This window comes from Engystomops pustulosus, chromosome 2 (genome assembly GCF_040894005.1).
Source record: "Engystomops pustulosus chromosome 2, aEngPut4.maternal, whole genome shotgun sequence".
Lineage (NCBI taxonomy): Eukaryota > Metazoa > Chordata > Amphibia > Anura > Leptodactylidae > Engystomops > Engystomops pustulosus.
This window is the reverse complement of record NC_092412.1, coordinates 192,937,531-192,951,274: the sequence shown is the minus strand read 5'-3', so window position 1 is coordinate 192,951,274 and position 13,744 is coordinate 192,937,531. Positions and strand designations below refer to the sequence as shown.

Sequence of the window (13,744 nt, the reverse complement as noted above, 5' to 3'; positions counted from 1 at the left end):
CAATAATACTATAGAGCCCAGAGCAAACAAATAAATTAATCTCTCCTTTCCAGGCTCCTCTTCTTTCCTCCATGTGGCCTACACTGGCTGTATGCTTCAGCATTCAGATCCTAAACAGAGTTGTGCCAGAAACAGGAGAGAACTCAAGGGCAGTACAAGTACTTACCCCTCTGAGTCCTCTCCTGCTCCTGGAGCTGTTCTTCTTAGTAAAAGCTGGTAGCACATAGGACTGGTAAGATAAAAATTGATAAGTGCCACTATAAAGATTTTATTACTGTTCTTCTCAGTGTTCTTAACCCGTTGCATGCTATCAGTGTCAGGAGCGGACCTGGACCCGGTCCGGGGATTGGTAAGGACACAGAGTGGAGCGGCAGGAGAAGAGCTAGGAGCAGTGAGAACTTCTAAGCTGCACTCACCGCTACCCAGCTTTCTGCACAAAAGAACACTTCAATCAGTGATGGAAGTAGTGCTCATAAGACCCTGACTGTCAGCAGGGTGCAGACCGCAACACATGGTGTTGGCATGGGTGCACCAGTATTCTAGGATTATTTATCTCAACAATGCTAGTTACCAGGAAAAAAGGGCTCTGTTTCCAGTGCCTATTTTGGTGGGAATGGAGGTGGAGTTGAAGTAAGGCTGCATTTACATGAATGTAAGCATACGTCTGGCGCGCTGGAGAGGAGGGGTGACCACTACCCTTTCTATAGAAACGCATGGCGTACGGCCATGTACACAGAAAAAATAGGACATGTTCTATCTTTTCCCGTGTGCAGAGGTACGGTGCCGCACGGTATTGCTACCTGCTGCCATTGACAGCTATGGGGGGGGGGGGGGAACCTGTGTACTGCTTCAATGAATAATGTCCAAACAAATGACCATAACATAAATGAATTTTCTTCACTTTACTTCATTTTTTTTCTTAGGCAAATCCATTATTCATAAAGGTATAGCAATATTTAGAAATTAAAACATGGTAGTATAGCTTGCAAGGTATTTAGACCATAGACACCGTAAGTGAATTTTTGAACTGTCCATTTATTTTATCACTATATAAGCCTAATTAACAAGTGGAAAAATAAACTCACGTGTCTTAATATCAGGCAGAGACTTCTACTCCTATAGGCGCCACACAATAGTGATGTGAACCTCATGTTTGTGTGACAGTCCGAAAATCAAGTTCACTCACGGTGTCTATGCATAGCTCCCAACCGTCCCGATTTTGACGGGACTTTCCCGTTTTTCGTACCCCTGCCCCGCGTCACGGGCAGCTATGAGATTGTCACGGATTCTCCCCCCAGGTCCCGCTGTGTCCCGGCGCTGTGTCCGCATAGTAAATACTTTGAAAGTCTGAACTCACAGTACAGAATGGCTTGTACAGACATCGGGAGGGAATCCTTTTCAGAGAAGTGTCGGGCTTTGTGGAGAGCAGGGACCACGTCATCAGGTCAGATCAGCATCTGTCCATATATGGTGACTGCATCTCCTAGGGTTTCCCAGAGCAGACATCGGGCAGGGAATCCTTTTCAGAGAAGTGTCGGGCTTAGCGCAGAGCAGGGACCACGTCATCAGCTTCATATCAGCATCTGTCCATATATGGTCACTGCATCTCCTAGGGTTCCCCAGAGCAGACATCGGCAGGGAATCCTTTTCAGAGAAGTGTTGGGCTTAGGAGAGAGCAGGGACCACGTCATCAGGTCAGATCAGCATCTGTCCATATATGGTCTCCAGGGCTTCCCCAGACACAGGCTTTTTATATAATTAAATTACATAAAGTTTTGGCCAGGCTGAGATTCGAACCTGGGACTTTGAGCACCATAGACAGGACCTTAACTAACTGAGCTATAAGCCCAGTGATACAGAGCTGAGGATTTCTGGTAACTAAGAAGTGTTATCTGCCATTTACACTGTGACACAGACTAATGCACTGATATATAGAGAGGGATCTTCTCAGAGATTATTGTAATTATTGAGACTATTATTATTATTATTATAAATTTTATTATTTTTATTATTATGGAGATGATTATTAATAATAGAAAAAATAATAATAATCATCTCAATAATAATAATAATAATAATCATCTCCATAATAATAATAATAATAGTCTCAATAATTACAATAATCTGAGAAGATCCCTCCCTATATACGAAGGCAGTATATAGTCATAGTTCTTAGTTACCAAAATTCTCCAACTTGTTAATCACAGGGGTTATAGCTCAGTGGGTTGAGGTGCTGTGTTATTATTGTACATGGACACTGCAGGTTCTGGGTTCAAATCCCAATAAGGATAATTTTTTTTTTTTTTGTTATTGAGATGATTTTTATTATTTTAATATGGCTAAAATTTGGGGCGTGGCCAGGGAGTGATTGGGGGTGTGGCTTAGGGGGATCGCCGCGGCACGCGGCTACGCGTGCCGCCATTTTGTCCCTCTTTCCTTTTCACAAATGTTGGGAGGTATGTCTATGGTCTAAATATTGCTATATCTTTATGAATAATGGATTTGCCTGAGGTTAAAAAGGAAGCAAAGTGGTTGATTTGGACCTATGTACAGCCGCAAGCTTGCGGCCATATATAGCCACACCCCCATATATTAGTGTAAATCCAGCCTTAGGTATATAAAGGTTTATAAAGGATGGAAAGCTATGGAAATGGGACAAAAAGTAAAGTGGGAGTTTCTTTCACAAATCTGAAATTTTAGAAGTAATCATTTACTGACTGAAGCAGTTCCCATCATCTGTACCGCTCATCCATTTCTCTTCCATGAGGTGTGGAGGTCACAAACACTGCGTCCACGCCTAGTCAATGACATCACCCAAGCACGCCTGGAAATTGCTTACAGCGCATGCGCGGGTCTCCAGCCAGCGCCGCATTCTATCCTTGAGACTGCGCATGTGCGCCTCTTCCGCCTCCTCCCGTGGGAATAGAAGTTCTCGCGAGAGGGCAGTGTTTTATTCCTACGTAATGTGCCGTGCTGCTTATGGCGGCGCTGGTGATAGTGCTGTGAGCTGTTGGGGTGAGTTTGCGTTTATTTCAGGGTTTTCAGACCGGGAATGGCTTGGTTATGCTCGGGATGGTGAGGGCGGTTGATAGACGTTGTTGGGAGCGGGGCACGTTGCGTTATAACGGGGGCTTTTGTGCGGTAAGAGCTGCTTTGTCACGTCTTCCCCGTCAGCTGTGCAGCACGGGACTGGCCTCGTTTCTGAGCCGTCACGAGGGGCACACAGATACATTTTGGGTGCGTCTCGTTACCAGCGGCCCCGCACCACCCGCTGTGCTACATCACCCAAGTCTGGGGCAGCGCCCGTACGTCTCCAGCAATGATGCATGTAGCGGGTGGACAAAGAGGCTCACGATGCGGGGTGGGGGCGGGGATCGGGTGTTTGTGCGTCCAATCAGGCGGCGGGTGGAGCGGCTAGTCCGCAGCTGGCAGGCAGGGTGCGAGCTGACTGTCTCCTGGTGATCGGCGTGGGGGGAGATGGGAGCTGTAGTCCTGCACCGGGCCCTGCCTTTCATAGACCGCGCCTTGGCACTACGTGTCCCAGAATGCCTAGCGCCTGCTATCAGGAACGTGGTTTGTGAAATGCAGTGTGCTTGTTTTCACTCAGCTGAGTGTCGCAATACAATGGCCTGGAGGAATCCCTGATGGGGCTGTGTACAAGGGCGAGATGAACCTGAGCAGCATGACCTGATCGCCGGGGTTAATCCACTTCCTGCAGTCTCCAGTTTATTATGGGAGCTGGATCTCTTGAGCGTATTGGGTTTCCAGCAATCCAACTCATGACCCATCAACACTCCTGACAAATACTTCCATAGAATAGTCACTTCCTCCTTCACTTATTTATTGAAATTGTAAGAGTTATCTCACAAGTTTTTTTCCTATTCAAAAAAAATCAATCAAAAATGGAAACAAATAGAAAAGGGTTAAGTATTTACATGTCCTCTGTTTTGGTGGCAGGGTCCTCAATCATGTGACTGGCCTCTGTACACAATTGTGTCTGCTGAGGTGGATCATCATGGACCAGAGCTTTAGTATGGGAATCTGTTTAGTCTACCAATCCCTGAAATACAGGATTAATAAATAATAATAATTTATATAGCGGTCCCTGTCCCCTATGGGGATCACAATCTAATCACCCTACCATTATGTTTTGGAGTGTGGGAGTAAACCCACGGAGAGAACATACATGTATTTTTATACATGCAAAGTGGACTTGGTACCAATTGAAAGGCTGTGTCAACAGGGAGGGTTTGGACTGATTGCCAAATATGTGGGATTGGGAGTGAGCACCAAATGTATTGCATATCAAGGGCTTTCTAATCCTCACCCAAAGTTTAACTGACAAATGGTCATAACTATTAATAAAAAATTGCTGTAGCTTGAAGTGAGGATCAGCAAATCTAGTACCTCTAATTCACATGTACCACAAAGCGTTTCTCCTTCTGGCTTGTGTCTGGTTTCAGGTGGCACACAATAGTTATACTGGAAAAGTAGGAGATATTCAGTAGGACAAATGTGTGTGCTCTCCAAAAGTCAAGAGGTGCTGCTCTGGAAGGGTGTAGAAGAGAGCTTTAAATTTATCTTCTTTAGGTTTCCTGATTTCTGGTTTACTGTTCCTCAAAGTACACACATTCTTAGACAATTGGGTATTTCCTTGCTCATTGCTTTTGTTGTCAATATGAAGGGTTGATGCTCAGTCAAATTTTTCAGAGCTCCATACTGTAGTTGCCAATTGTCTTAGAGCTTGTTTAGATTATATTCCCACCTAAATTCACAGTTACACTTGATCTGTTTTATTATAAGATGCATGGGGGAATAGGGTTGGAGATCAAAGAATTCAGCATAAAGTATCTTAACATGGCTTGTCCTCCTCTGTTTTTGCCAGGCTAGGGACCAACTAGAATGTGGATTATGATGGAAAAAATGTGTTGTATAATTAAGCCACATGAGTGGTCTCATAGACCTACTTAAAGGGGTATTCCTATCTCATAATTGACATTTCATTTAACCTCCCAAATATATTTCAACTGCATGTTATTAACTAAAAGTACCTGTGTTGACATAATTTCCCCTAAATGTATGTTTGCTCCCTTAGAAGAGAGAGCTGTGATTGGAAATGACCAGCACTACTGGAGTGATGGCACAAAGATTTAAATAGGTTTTGCATATGAAGTTGCCAGGAATTGTTTCATGTCCCATAGCTTTTCTGTGGTGATGATGCTGAAGTTGGGTAGTAACACATCACTCAATTATGTATATCTAGCCACTGCTGGAAGAGTGCGCTGGTGGTTATATCCAAGGATAACCATCTGGGTGCTTTTATTAACATGCATTTGAATATGTGTGTGCGTATCAGATAAATGATATGAAATGTGAATGCACAGTTGGGAATATCCCTTTAAGAAACTAATTTTTTTTTATGGCTTGTACACTTTGTTACTGCACTACTGACCATTTGGTGCTTTGAGTTGACAGCTACTATTGTTTGCTATACAGTAATGGCCTGTTAGTTTTTTTTTTTTTTCTTGTATCACACAAGAAGTGCTAAGTATTGTCTCCCATTCTTAAGTGACAAAAACCTACACCAAACTGTCTGCCCTTTTACTGCTAGTAGCTTTCCTCTTTCTGCTCACCCTGCTATAAAATTCATGCAGTATCTGTGATTTAATTCTCTCTTCTCCTTGATCAGTCTAGATCATTGATGGCTAACCTGTGGCACGGGTGCCAGAGGTGGCACTCGGAGCCCTTTCTGTGGGCACCCAAGCCATCACCAGAGAGGACTCCAGGTATCTTCCTGCAGTCCCAGACAGCCCAGGACTTGCTGTGCACAGAGCTATTTTAAAGTGACAGCTCTACCTGGGACTACTGGAGGAGTGGGACGGTGTGGACAGATCTGTATTATCATTGTAGCTCTGGCCCTGACAATTCTTCCTGTTTATGGGACCTTGAAGGGAAACTACAATGATCATCCAAATTTCAATTTTCTGCTTTATTGGTGTCCTCAGAGTGCTGATATGAATGAAAGCTGTGACAGAGCAGGGAGTATAAAACACAAATTAAATTTCTATGTTGGCACTTTGCGATAAATAAGTGGGTCTTGATTGTAGTTTGGGCACTCGGCCTCTAAAAGGTTCGCCATCGCTGGTCTAGATTCTCTACTTTAGAAGGCTTGTATAATGTGTTTGCTTCACTGTTTATCTGCTGTGAACCTACGGTAAATATTATGTACTTGGACATAAATTATATATTTGGGTAATTGTAGTACTTGCATAAAGTTTGAGGCAAGGAAAATTAGCACATGATGGGACAAGCTCGTATGCTTTGACTTGGCTGCCTGTATTGTAGTGACTCAGTGCTTTCATCGCCAGACAGGCTGTGAATGTACATGACATGTTGTGAAACTTTTTACAGGGCATTCCTAGGTACTTGGTTATGGGGCTGGTGCCTTTCTCTCCATCTGTCTGTTGCCTTTTTTCTGAGTAGTGGTTTGGTTTAAGTGTTTGCTTAGTCTCCTTTTGGCAAATATTCAGCCATCACATTAGGGACCAGTTCATTTTATGGGCCACAAAATTTGTACATCACCTCTCCATGATCTACCTTCTGTTGTAATGCTTTAAACAATCCACTCCATTAATGATAATTGATCATAGAATTGCTTTAATTCTCACTTTTATGTCAACCCTTCCATTTAAACAGATTTCTCTGCAAGATTGTTGCCTCGTGTATGTGTTTTGCTGTCTACCATGTTCCCAGAATAAAGTGGCTTGGGCACACAGCTGCTACACACAATACTCCGAATTAGTGACCTATTAATAGTTACTGGATGGGACATCCAGAACAACTGCATATAAATTCTTTCAGATGGGACAACTGTTAGACATGAGGCATTGATCGCTAGTGGACCATCATCTTGTTTTGGTTCACTCTTTTATGTTTGACTAGATTTTTCTTTAGTGCACAGTATTGCTATATATAGTTGACCGTCATAAAACCTGGGCTATTCTGGCATTGTATAATAAAATATGCGAAGTTGCCATGCCCTGTAGGCTTTATTTCTTCTGGTTATTGTGAAAGACCTGTTTTACCACCAGTATCTTAATGATGAATATTCATTGGTATCTTTCAGTAGCAGTTGTGAAGCATTGCGGGATGCCTATTGATATTCTGGCAAGTGCCCACTCTGTATCGGACTGTCCATACAAAAGACCATATTCCAAATACAGACACCCAAACTATAATCCATCACCTAGAGATCTTCTGTCAGCTGGTGGTTTACAAAGTTAAAATGACTGAAAACATCTGTCTGACTTTGTTTTTGGTAGAAAATGGAGTGTAATTGTGCCAACACTGGTGCTGTGCATAGCATTGTAGTTCTGCTGGATTTTCTGTTCCTGTTCATCTGTTTCTAGTAGATTTTGTACCAGATCACCATAAATGAATTTCTATAGTTCCTAGACTGCTCCTGATGAGGGATTGGCTATGGGAGAATAAAGAATCCAGTGTGTGGCGATCCATTTATAACAAGTCTCTCCCCTTCTCAATACAAATTTCATTCTGAAATAAGTCTACCTTGTACAGTCACCATCTGGAATGGTGTATTACACTTGGAATAGAATTCTAGTCATGTGGTCTGCACTCCACGCAGGACAACTTTATGGTTCAACATCAAACTTTGATTGTTGCATAACATAAAAGTATAGGGTAATTTGTTATCTCTTTTGCAACATTCATATATGCATATACATTTTACAATATCAGCATGTGTGTACATATGAAGTGGTATACATCACGCAGGACAGCTTTAAAGGAAACCTACCATTTAGAATGGTAGGTGTAAGCTGTAAGTACCAAGCACCAGCTCAGGGTGAGCTGGTGCCGGTACTTACTTTCGTTAGTGTTATAAACCGCGGTATCGCGGTTTTAACACTTTTTAAACTTTAGAGCAGAAGACGCTTCAGCGCGCGCCTACTTAGGAAATAGGGGAGATGTTGCGCGCGCAGCGCCGTAGCCCCTTCTGCTCTAAAGTTTAAAAAGTGTTAAAACCGCAATACCACGGTTTATAACGCTAACGAAAATGCTCGGTACTTACAGCTTACCCCTACCATTCTAAGTGGTAGGTTTCCTTTAAATACCTTATATATACTCGAGTAAAAGCCGACCCAAGTATAAGCCGAGGCCTCTAATTTTACCACAAAAACCTGGTAAAATATATTTTTTACTCGAGTATAAGCCGAGTTTGGGTTTTCAGTACATTTTTTTTGTGCTGAAAAACTAGGCTTATACTCGAGTATATATGGTAAATTGCTAAATCAAAATGTTTCATGTTCCAAAAGGCAATAAGCCTTCATAAAGCTGTAAAGTTATGAGTCTTCAAGTGGAGCATTTCAGAAACTTTTTAAGAACTATATAAAGGTTGAATTGATGCATCACCGAATTTATTTCATGTTTATGCCCTTTAATCTTTCTCTTTTTTTTTTAGCCTTGTTGTGGCTAAAGTTTCAGGTTTTTACTCTTAATTCAATAGCTGCTTGCTTTTTGTTTTCTAGTATGAAGTGTAACAGAACAGAAACTACCACCTGAAACTGCTGCTTCAAGTTCAGATCAGTCAAGGAACATCCGCCACAATAGTAACCTACAAGACCAAAGAAGAGAACTTGCGCTGAAGACACAACACTTGATCTGAAACAAGAAGTTTGTGCCTACTCAACAGCTACACACGAGCACTTCCCAACGCTGCTATTAGTCTTTGTTTTATTCTCAGCGCTGCACTCTGCATTAGCATTGTGTAGCGGGAGTCGTCTTTCTTAGCTCAGTAGATCATTTTCTCACTATCTCTTTTTAAGCTAGCAACCGACAACCTTCTGTACCATCTGCTGTCTATACAAATAGGTATATACTACTGAGTGCAATACCCGAATATCTCAGCAAGGTGGGTACTTTATTAAATGGTGTCCATTTCCTTGCAACCTATGGTTAAAATTTTAACTATTTCTAGGAATCCTTTAGTATAGGTAACTAAGTGCATTGTTGTGATGGCAGGGACCACAGGACCTGTTTGGACAATCTGTAACCTCAGTGGCAATCGGTTCTATGAGCCCAAGGACATTGCCACAATGCAATTGCTGCTGTGATTCACATAAACCCCTAAAGGGCTGCTTAGTCTTTTCTGTAGCTGGGTCGCCAAATTTGAGTTTTTAATTTTTGTTTGCTTGTTTTCTCCCTCCTCCATACAAAAAAACTACTGATTATTTTGATAGTAAGTAGAAAGCTTGAAAGTAAGTGGACTGCATTAAAAGGTAGCCAAAAAAAGGCAAGGTTTTCCTTATCCCATCCTAGAAAGCATATTTCTCAGAATGTCCTAGTCAAGCCTTGATGGCTGCATGGTGGGCTCAATTGGCCTCGAGTCTCCTTTAGAAGAAGCCTTATAAGGCTGCATTCACACAACCGCACTTCCTGCTCATACTAGATTACACAGGCAGTGGGAGGGGACAGAAGAGGGAGAGAGAGACGTGTTCTGCTCATTGTAACAGCCTGTGACGCTTTAGCACTGCGTGGCTTTGGAAACGGCCAGCAGAGCTTCTCAGGCTCATTAGCATAATAAGTTTTTTTTTTTTGTTTTTTTTTTAGAAGGAAGGAGGCTACGGATAACAAATATAAGATTACTACAGTCACTACCTGGATCTAAGCTAGTGTCCCTGGTTTATCATTCTTGATTTTGATGGTAGATTTACTTTTTAAGAAGTTATTTAGCTGGAGTTTCTCAGTGGCATCGTAGCCAATCCACATTCAGAAACGTGAAGTGAATGCTGGCAGCCAGGTCCGCGAGCAAAAGGGTTATCTGTAATAAGCACCCTATCTGAAGTCCAGAGATTGTTTTGTATATTTCACTTTAATTGCCTGGAGGTGTGTCTAATGCCATGCACAAGGCAAGCATAAATTAAGTAGTGGAGGCGCCATGAGGCGCTCAGGTGATGTGACCCTGAGCGCCTCGGGCGAATTTGCATATTTTTATAACCTTCTTTTCTGGCTAACACAGAGACTTGAGATCTAGCTGAATGTGGGTCAATCATACCCTAGAGGTAACGAGAGTGCATTATAGATAAACTGGTGGTAGATGTACTTTAAGGAATTGCCCAGGAATTTGGGAAATGAGCAAAAATGTTTTCTAGGATGGGACCAGGAAAACATTGGCTACCTTGTAGGGCAGCCCACTTAACATGAAGCATGACTTTCAAGAAGCCTAATGACTTGATGCAGGATTAAAGCCAAACCGCTATATTTTCCAAATGGATCATCGGGTTCCTTACTCTAGACAGCGCTGGTTCCATGTTTTTGCATCTTGTTAGTGGCGTGAATGGAACTGGTTTAGCTGAGTGAGAGGCTTTTTACTTTGGTTTGTGAAGCAAGAGTTCTCTTTATGGAGATTCGTAACTTCCAGAATTCCCCAGTGTAGCAGCAAAGTCTTGTTAAGGAGAACAATTACTTCATGACCCTAGTGGAAAGCCTCATCTAAACCAGTTCTCTACACTGTACTGATGAAATGCAAAAATATTGAAACGCTGTGTGGAGTTGGGGAATCTGTTCCTTTTAGAAAGCTTGATGGTAAGTGGACTGCATTACAAGGTAGCCAAGAGGCAATGTTTTCCTTATCCCATCCTAGAAAGCATATTTCTCAGAATATCCTAATAGTGGCCTTTATTAGCCCTGAGTCTCTGTTAGAAGAACCCTTATAATTCTGATTTAGAATTGTGATACAGTAACCAAAAGAAGCTGTCCTCAGGTCTTAAGCACAGTAATCGGCACTTTTTTTGTTCTTCTGACTACCAAACTGAATCTGCGGAAAACACCATTAAACAATTTAACTGGTGTGCTATTTTGTAGCTTATTGGGCTAATCCACATGCTTTCTTGTGTGGTAATGGCCCTCTAGAAATCCTGCTGCAAAATGCAGTGCCGTAAGATATTTTGTTTAAATCTGCTTTTCGTTGCTTAGTAAATTTCCATGTACATGAGTTTGCATTCTTGTAAGGTACCTATAAACCCCAATTCTTCACGTCATCTAGTCCTTCTTCCACTGATTCTAGCCCAGTTACAAATATTTCTGTAGCCTTCAACCTTTCACTGTGCAATTGAGGTCAATTTTTTCAGTCTGTTGGATGAGCCATTGCACAGAAAAAAATCTTTTATCCAGTGTTTAACCTTCACCACAAACTTCACTGGCTGTTGAATATTGTATACCTCCAAATGTCTTTTCAAGCTAGATCTTTATGCTGTGGTGGTAGACCTGAGTGTGCGCCATGTTATATAGTAATTGTAAACTGTTCTGGAGTTTGCGAATCATTCTTCTATATGGGTGCAGCGGGGCTGTCTACTCCAGCCCAAAAATGCCCATCCTGGTGTTAGACTTCAGAAAATAGGGTGGAGGTTGCGCTGGAAATGGTGGACTGATTATTTAGACTTCATTAACAAAATGCTTTGATGTGGCAAACCTTTATTTTGTATTTCATGTTATGGACATGTCTACTTTACTTGATATATGCAGTAATGTGTAAGTACTGCTAGTCTCTATGCTGAGCCCCTCACCAATGTTCTTTCGGCTGCCCAAACCCACATTCCCAGGCATGTAAACCTGACCTATGAACACACTTCCACTTATTTTTAATTACTAATAGACTTTCTAAAGATGCATATTGTATTGCCCCTAAATCACTCCGGCTAGTTGGCTTTAAAGAAAATTGTGTTTTCTACTTAAACACAAATGAGCAATTGAACGTAAATGAGCTGCTTTGTGCATTAGGGGGATGGCTGTCAGCTAGTGCATCAATTCTTTTTATTTGAAATATCATTCATTATGTATAGGGGTTGTGCTGGGCAGGGTTGAAGATTGCTAACCATGGCCATAGCACACACAAATGTGCCCAGTCTGCCAACTCTCATTGCCCAGCCTTCCAAGGCTTCACAATCTATAATTCTGTATTTGACTACAACTCTAGAATTACTAAATTCTAATAAATGTAAATGGGAAGAATGGTAAACACTCAATTCATAAATTGCTTCTAAATACAGCCATGCCCTTTACTTTACTGAAAGAGGGCATGTCACCAAGAAATTCAGCACTAGGAGCTGCTAACTAAAGTAAGCAGCTCCTAGTGCTAAAACAAACGCCGCAGTGTTAGATGGCGTTATCTGAGGTTTCTGATACTCCTATCGCTCTAACACTGCGGTGGAGTAAAATGTAAATGCCGGACCGCTCTCAAAGCGGTCCGATGTGTTCGTGAGGGGGCAGTCTGAGGCATTGCACTCCGATAACGCTATCATTCTAACACTGCGGCGTTTGTTTTAGCACTAGGAGTTGCTTACTTTATTAAGCAACTCCTAGCGCCGAATTTCTGGGTAACAGGTCCTCTTTAAGCAAATCCATTATAGCTTAACGGTGGATTGGGTCCTTGTACACACTGACATGCGTAGTGTTTTTCTAAAATTGGCTTTATGAGCACTGCTCATATCCCAAGGGCAGATGGGCCGCAAACGGCACATGTTCGTGTGTATGTGGCCTAAGACTGTCAAATACTACTGTGTGAACTAGCCACTGGAGTTTTTGGCCAGATGCTTTCTTGGTAAACCCCCTTCTCAAATGTTATCCCTTCTTATGCCCACATAAATTACTTCAGACCTGTAAATGCAGGGAGAAAAACTTGTTTTAAGCAATTTATGAAATTTTGTTTTGAAATTTGAACTCTCAAACTCTCCCAGTTTTGTAGTTACATGTGTTGAGCTAGCGTTTGCACCACAATCGTGGCACGAGGTGAGCAATCTACTGTGCAAGAGGTACCTGAAAAATGGTTCTTTGGAGAGGGTTCTTGGACTTCTCTCTAACTTTGCCTTACATATTTTATATATTTCACGTACATATCTGGCAAGTTGTGTGGGCAACTTCCAGGTGTATTTTAGAATGAATGACATTGGATTGAACCTCGGATGACCATATGGTGCATTCCTCAATGTACCCTCTCGTCCTTGCATAGTGTGTCTGATCTATGGGAGTTGATCTCTTAAGAATCTGTAACTTTCTTTCTTTGTTTTGCAGTAAAGCTGCACCCACCTGTAACAAAATGAAATGATTTTCCAATAATTGCTGTTGATCATAGTCTAGACCGCTAACCTGTTTTCACCTCCTAGAGCTGGTATCTAGCAATGAGCATTTTCCCCATTTACAGCCATATTGGAATTGATAAGGTTGTCTTGTTTTGATTTTGTTATATGCAGCATTGTAAAATTAAGTTGAAACAGGAGTAGGAATATGGCAAGCACCTGGAAAGAATTTGTTGAATTTTCCATGCCGTCTTCTCCCCCTACTGCATACGTTAGTGCCAACCTGGGCAATGCATCTCCAGTCGGACTGACTTTATCACCTTATGGCCGCTCAGTAAGTTGTTTAACCATACCAATTCTAATGATTAACCACTCACTAGCCCATATGTAGTTGGGGCACATGCCCTAAACAATGGCTTTTTATTTTACCTCCCCCCTATCATTTCATTCATTTCATCATTTTATCTTTTTGTTTTGCATTCTGCTTAAGTTCATCCATTTCCCCTCAACCCAGTTTTTGTGCAAAACAACTTTATATAGAAATTCTTATTTTCCATTTTAATTCATTACATTTTTTTTTCTACAAAAGAGTAGTCTTGGTGCCTTGGTCCAAAAGGCTCTATAAAGCTCTAAAGATAACATCACAAGTTTGT

The 13,744-nt window shown here is 41.8% G+C and overlaps 1 protein-coding gene across 5 annotated transcripts in view; it reads left to right on the top strand.

The window, feature by feature from the left end:
- Nucleotides 1-2,860: 2,860 nt before the first annotated feature.
- CSDE1 (cold shock domain containing E1) overlaps nt 2,861-13,744 on the top strand; it is a 28,857-nt gene continuing 17,973 nt past the window's right edge. For 2 of the 5 annotated variants that reach the window (XM_072137667.1, XM_072137666.1), the window contains exons 1-2: nt 2,861-3,015; nt 8,547-8,929. Coding sequence is in view for 3 of the 5 variants with exons in the window: in XM_072137664.1 (XP_071993765.1) it covers nt 13,300-13,425 (126 nt within the window). In the remaining 2 variants the exon portion in view is untranslated. Of the gene's footprint in view, nt 3,016-3,286; nt 3,306-8,546; nt 8,930-13,265; nt 13,426-13,744 lie in introns of those variants that run through there. The other 3 variants (XM_072137664.1, XM_072137668.1, XM_072137665.1) reach the window with 3 other exon arrangements.